This window comes from Arachis ipaensis, chromosome B04 (assembly GCF_000816755.2).
Source record: "Arachis ipaensis cultivar K30076 chromosome B04, Araip1.1, whole genome shotgun sequence".
NCBI classification, from domain to species: domain Eukaryota; kingdom Viridiplantae; phylum Streptophyta; class Magnoliopsida; order Fabales; family Fabaceae; genus Arachis; species Arachis ipaensis.
The window spans coordinates 39,790,076-39,795,783 of NC_029788.2; the positions used below are offsets into that span (position 1 = coordinate 39,790,076).

Consider the following 5,708-nt stretch of genomic DNA (forward strand, 5'->3'; position numbering starts at 1 on the left):
GGATTTAACATTAGTTAAATATGCATGTAAAATTGTTTTAACCTAGAAATCCATCCAAATTAAATTCATTTAAAAAAAAATAAGGTAAAGCAAAAAGCCAAAAACATCTACCAACCCCCCGCAACATAAAAGGGTTATTGAGAATAAGCAGCGGTGCAGAAGCAGTGTCAGTGTCTTGAGAGAGAGAGAGAGAGAGAGAGAATGGCTTGCAGGCAATTCTGGGCTTCACGAGCTGCTTCCTACCTTAGGGTTTCTCTCTTCAACCGAACCTTTTCCGCTGGTAACTCCCCTCTTTCTTCTTCCTGTTACGATCTGTTTTCGTTTCGTTTACGTGATCACTTTTCTGTATGTATGTTGTTGGATCTTGATCCATCACCGCATGTTTCTCATTCAATGCTTCATCTTAAATTTAGTACCTTTACTCTTTTTCTCATTTCGATGGAAATTGACACGCCTTTATTCATGTCATAAATGCTGATCTCTTATTCTTGATCATGTTATGGACTTTAATTTTTATGCACTGGCATTCAACATTGTAAGGTAGTTAATATCCACCTGTGTTATCTAGAAATGAAATTACTTTTATCTTTGTGATAGTATCGGACTGAATGTCGTGTATAAAAGAAAAAATTAGATTGACACTGGTAGAGCATTAAAATTAAAATGGTAGTTGCATCATGTATTTTAAAGGGAAGGAACTTTATATGTTGTGATGGGAGGAGGAAAGAACACCTACCAGCTATCAGCATCAATGGCATTAACATAACAATTCCCCTATTTCTTATGTTCAATTTTTTGACCTTTAGTGCTGCAGGGACCAGAAAATGGTTTCTTGTATGTTATGTGAGAGTCTGTGACCTACCTAATGATTCTAGTGGGGCCTTACCAGCTCAAGTAGTTGTATCTTTGAATGATGGATTTGAAAATGGAAATTGAAAAAGCTTTCATGTTTCTGTATGCATTTTCAAAGGGTTTTGCATGCTCTTTGGAAGATGGAACCATGATTTTTCTCATTATGCTCTTAACATTTTAAAGATTGAATTTTTGTATCAATTTCAAGGAAAAAGGCTTTGTTTCTAATAAAAAAAGAAAAGAAAAAATCGTTTGTCAATTCTTTTGTGTGTATTTGGAAATATTTGGAGAGAATAACTTTTGCCTCTCAAACTTCATTGTGGCTTCTATAGGTAAATTTCCCACAAGATTTTGGAAAGAAGCAAGAAGTTGCTACTTATTTTTGGGTAAAAAATAAAATGTATTTGGACCACAGTTTTACCAATTAATTCTCACTTTAGTATGTACGCAAACTTTACCTAACTTTATACAAACAATACTCACTAATCAAATGTTTTTATCTTTGATATACATTACAAAACAGAGAACTAATTGTTTCAAAGTAGTTCCCCCAAAATATATTCGTCTCAAACATAAGTCTCCACCTTGAAACCTAGCCCTTGATATATCTTGACTTTAACAAAAACAATGTTCATTAATCCAATATCTCTTGCCTTTTAGTGCCTATCAAGTTGTCTTAGTGTGTCTAACTTTTCACCATCTGTAATAAACACACAAACAAGATAGAATGATAATGTTGATAATATTCTTCTTGTGGCTCTTGAAAGAATGCAGGTAATCAGAAGGGAGCTCCTCTTTGTTAACAATGATGCAAGAAGCAAAATTACCATTTTGATCTGATTTACTTGTTAGGTGACTAAGGTTAAAAAAAAACAGAAGTTAATTATTAGATTTTTATTAACTAACCTTCTATGTTCCTACAGTCATTAAAGACCTGAAGTATTGCGATTCTCACGAGTGGGTGAAAGTAGATGGAAAATCTGCAACTATTGGCATAACTGATCATGCCCAAGATCACTTGGGTGATGTTGTATATGTTGAATTGCCGGAAGTTGGGAAGGGTGTAACACAAGGAGAAAGTTTTGGTGCAGTTGAAAGTGTGAAAGCAACTAGTGATATTAACTCTCCTGTTTCAGGGAAAGTGGTTGAAGTTAATGAAGAGCTTAACAGCTCTCCCGGTTTGGTGAGTTTCCATTCTTTTTTAATCTATCATTGCCTTTTATTTTGTACCTAGATAATTAGATATATTGATTCAAGAATGTACCAAGAAATGGTAATGACGGATAAAAAGAAAACGAAGGGAGTATTTAATGTTTAAGGATCAGTCAATTTGGTTGAGTATCAATTCCATGCATGTTAAAGTTGTGCAATGTTCCTTCATATAGGTTAACTCAAGCCCTTATAAAGATGGATGGATAATCAAAGTTGAAGTCAGTGACAGTGGTGAACTAAACAACTTGATGGATTCAGAACAGTATTCCAAATTCTGTGAAGAAGAAGATTCCAAGCATTAATTGTGTGGCCAAAATATCTTTCAAGCACTCTACAACATACGTTGTGTAGAGATCATGTTAAATTGGGAAAGCTAAGAATTGTTTTGTCGTCTTCTCCTTTTGTTCTTGTCTTGTGCTTTGACTGCTCTATTTTTATATTTTCACGAGCTTCCTCCGGTTCAGTAGGATTATATTTCTCTCCCTTTACCATGGAAGTATGAAACATATAACCTGGTGAATTTTCATAATAAAAAGCCTTGCGTTTTTTTTCCCCTTCTAAGTAGTGCTTATTTTGTTGCATGATATTTCTATTAAGTTTGAGACTCCGCTTTTCTCTACCTAATACTAAACGTGTTGTTACCAACTTACGATGAATTAAGATATAGTATGCCAAGTTTTCATATTAAGACAATATATATCATTTGCTAGTTTGGGATAGTTCGTATTATTTCGCAATCTTTGGAGCTTGGTTATCTGGTATAAGAATAGTAATATACTAATATACTAATATTAACTGACCTTCAGGATTCTTTCTAACAAATACTCACTGAAGAGCCTTTTTTTTCCTAGGATATTGAATTCAGACAAACATTTGTACAAAGAATCATATTTTTAAAATAACATAAAATAAAACTGAAGAGATCAACATGACTCTTAACAATTGAGTTTAATTTTTAATTGTTCCCTTCACTCTTAAGACTTGACTACACTGTGTTCTTTAACTACCACTCAATTTCCATTTTCCGGTGCCCTATAGAACGGCTAAACTGAAAGCAATAGCACACATCATCTCCACCAACAGTTGCAAGCAAAAACATACTTGGATAATGTTTACTCGGAATACTTGTATAAATTAACATGATCCCAATCATTTTAACAGTTGCATCCATTGCAAGCTACTCAAGTTACATCTAACAAAAAGGCATTGCAACACACATATCCTGCTATAAACTCCAACGTCAGGTCTGTCTTCATCGTACATAACAAAAGGGCCAAGTAAAACAGATGGGTGCCAGCGACTCATATTCCATTAAGAGTGACGACAACTCTTCGCGAAGAAGGATGATCCCGATGCTCACAAAGCCATATGCCCTACCACATAACAGTACCAAAAAAGAAACATAACGTTTGATGTTATATCAATCCAACCTTGGGTGTTAACCAAAATGTGGAGACAGGAACATTATGCAAACTTCCACATAGAGTAACTACATATTTCTTAATCTCAACCAACTTTACCATAATCCTAACATAAAATGTTGTCTGATGTTAATCATAATCAATAATCAACAATAGATATTACTAAACAACACCATATACACAATATAATTTTCTATTAAAAAGGTTTAATAGAAAAACCTAGAACAAAACAAATGACATTTGATAACTATTATGCTAAAAAATGAAGTGCCATAAGTAAATTAAGTAAGCAGTTGCCATTACATATACTGTGGCCAAAGATTCACTATGAAAATCAGGTTTGCTTACAAGCAGGCATGAATGTCAAGTATTTTTAAGTTGCTAACCATTGCTATAATTTATTTTGTCCTTGTTTTATTTATAAATTTGGTAAATCTTGTCCCTCTTGAAATGCATGCATGATGTGAGAATATAATCTAACAAGTTGATATGGATGAAATGCAAAATATTGATCAAGACAGTCCATATATATCTACTATAGGGCTGCAATCTTGGAAAAGTGTAGTGAGATTTCAAATCTGTTTGTGAACTAATAGGTTTTTCCCAACCATAAATACAAGATGAATTTGGGTACCTGCCATGTTCCCATGTTAAGCTTTCCATTTGTTATTGGTATCCTTTAAAAAAATTATATACAAGATATCAGTACATGGTAACATATATTTTCAGCACAATGAATCAAATTAAAGCATGAAGCAGCTCTCACGTGAGTGCACAACCAAACATTGACGATTTAATATGAGCCGGCATGTCATCTGGGCCTGCAAGCAAAATTTCAAATCCAAAGAATATTGTAATGGATGGAAAATACAATATAGGAAAAGAAATACTCAACATGTATGCCGAAAAACTTGGGGAGGGAAAAGAGGGCCCCGCCTGGAAAAAGGGGTGGGGGAGGGTAAAAAACACAGGATTATGCCTAGTTCCTGAATTATGATGTTTATGGTTTATGGGCCTTGGGCCTGGTGTTAGAAGATGAGTTCTTAGCAGCTAATCATTGATTAGAAGTTCTGTATACTAGTGCAGCTAAAGGAAAAAGTTTTGCAGATTAGAAGAAAGCATGAATAACTTACAAGACAAAAAATCACATTATAGAAGATTGGTGCCTAGCAAGGTCAATGTCTAAAACTGGAAAAGTCTGTTCAGACTTCAAAAACACAGCTCCAACTATAATTTGTAACGGAAATCCCCATATTTCTTTCACCACAAAATCATCTAAAATAACATTCATTGTCGACCGAACTTAAGATAAAAATTTCCAAACGCAAATCACATGAAACTAAACCCACTGATAATCAAAATTAATTCTACAAAATCACGACGATTAAATCTTAAGCTTGTAAACCCAAACTCACAGAATAAATTAAAAAAAAAAAAAAGAAACACTGAATTACAGTTAACTAACCCTCAAGAGTATGCTTCCAAGGCGCCGATGAACCCTGCACACCAACAAGTTGCGTTCTTGGAATTGCTATATAGTTAACTATTAACATAAAAATAAGAAGAGAATAGTAATAACAAAAATGTAAGAACCTCAGGAACAATTCGATTGAGGAAGGTTTCAGTATCATCACGAACATCAGAATCGTAATTCTCGTTAATAGTAAGAGAAGCACTCGTGTGCTGCACTGCCATTTCAGTTCCAGTTCCAGTTCCAATTTCAGTGGCACTGAGCTCAAACAATCAAAGTCAAAATGAAACGAAATTGATTATACTTACAGAAGAGATGAGCAAGGCCACACTTGAATCCAGACAGGTCCTGCTCGATTTCCTTCACTATCTGATTCCCGATCAAAGTTCAATCAATAGTTAGGGTTCGTGGAAATTAAAAATTAAACAGGGAAAAGATAATGAAAGAAGAAAGACGAGTGAGAGGATGGACCTTGGAAGTGACGAGATGACAACCGCGCTTATAGGCGGGTAAACTGACAGTCTTCTGAGCCCACTTGGGAACTGCGGCTTCCGCCATCGACTTCCTCTTCACGGTGGTGTCGTGCTGCTGCGCCTTCACGCCAACTCCAAATTTTGCTATGCAGATTGATGATACTTGCATGCTTCAGTGCTTTTTACCTTCAGATTGCATCAAAAGAAAAATGCTAATTATGAAACTATGGTTAAATTACCCATATCACCCGGATTTTGGAATATCCCAACAAGAATGTG

General features: G+C 34.8%; 2 protein-coding genes across 2 annotated transcripts; one reads left to right on the top strand and one right to left on the bottom strand.

Moving 5' to 3' along the window:
- LOC107639275 (glycine cleavage system H protein 2, mitochondrial) lies at positions 121-2,625 on the top strand. The gene is made up of 3 exons (XM_016342757.2): positions 121-280; positions 1,776-2,035; positions 2,238-2,625. Exons 1-3 carry the CDS (start codon positions 202-204, stop codon positions 2,364-2,366), a joined length of 468 nt encoding a protein of 155 aa, XP_016198243.1. The 5' UTR covers positions 121-201; the 3' UTR covers positions 2,367-2,625.
- LOC107639274 (UPF0047 protein YjbQ) lies at positions 2,980-5,682 on the bottom strand. The gene is made up of 7 exons (XM_016342756.2): positions 5,428-5,682; positions 5,265-5,325; positions 5,079-5,173; positions 4,951-4,984; positions 4,252-4,306; positions 4,120-4,162; positions 2,980-3,437 (listed from the first exon to the last, which is right to left on the bottom strand). Exons 1-7 carry the CDS (start codon positions 5,596-5,598, stop codon positions 3,366-3,368), a joined length of 531 nt encoding a protein of 176 aa, XP_016198242.1. The 5' UTR covers positions 5,599-5,682; the 3' UTR covers positions 2,980-3,365.

Coding starts and splice junctions, on each gene's coding strand:
- LOC107639275 (XM_016342757.2), top strand. CDS start 202: ATGGCTTGCAGGCAATTCTGGGCTTCACGAGCTGCTTCCTACCTTAGG. Junction 281..1,775: donor CAACCGAACCTTTTCCGCTG/GTAACTCCCCTC, acceptor ATGTTCCTACAG/TCATTAAAGACCTGAAGTAT. Junction 2,036..2,237: donor TTAACAGCTCTCCCGGTTTG/GTGAGTTTCCAT, acceptor TCCTTCATATAG/GTTAACTCAAGCCCTTATAA.
- LOC107639274 (XM_016342756.2), bottom strand. CDS start 5,598: ATGCAAGTATCATCAATCTGCATAGCAAAATTTGGAGTTGGCGTGAAG. Junction 4,307..4,950: donor TTGGAAGCATACTCTTGAGG/GTTAGTTAACTG, acceptor TTTTGCTTGCAG/GCCCAGATGACATGCCGGCT. Junction 4,163..4,251: donor ATGTTTGGTTGTGCACTCAC/GTGAGAGCTGCT, acceptor ATTTTTTTAAAG/GATACCAATAACAAATGGAA.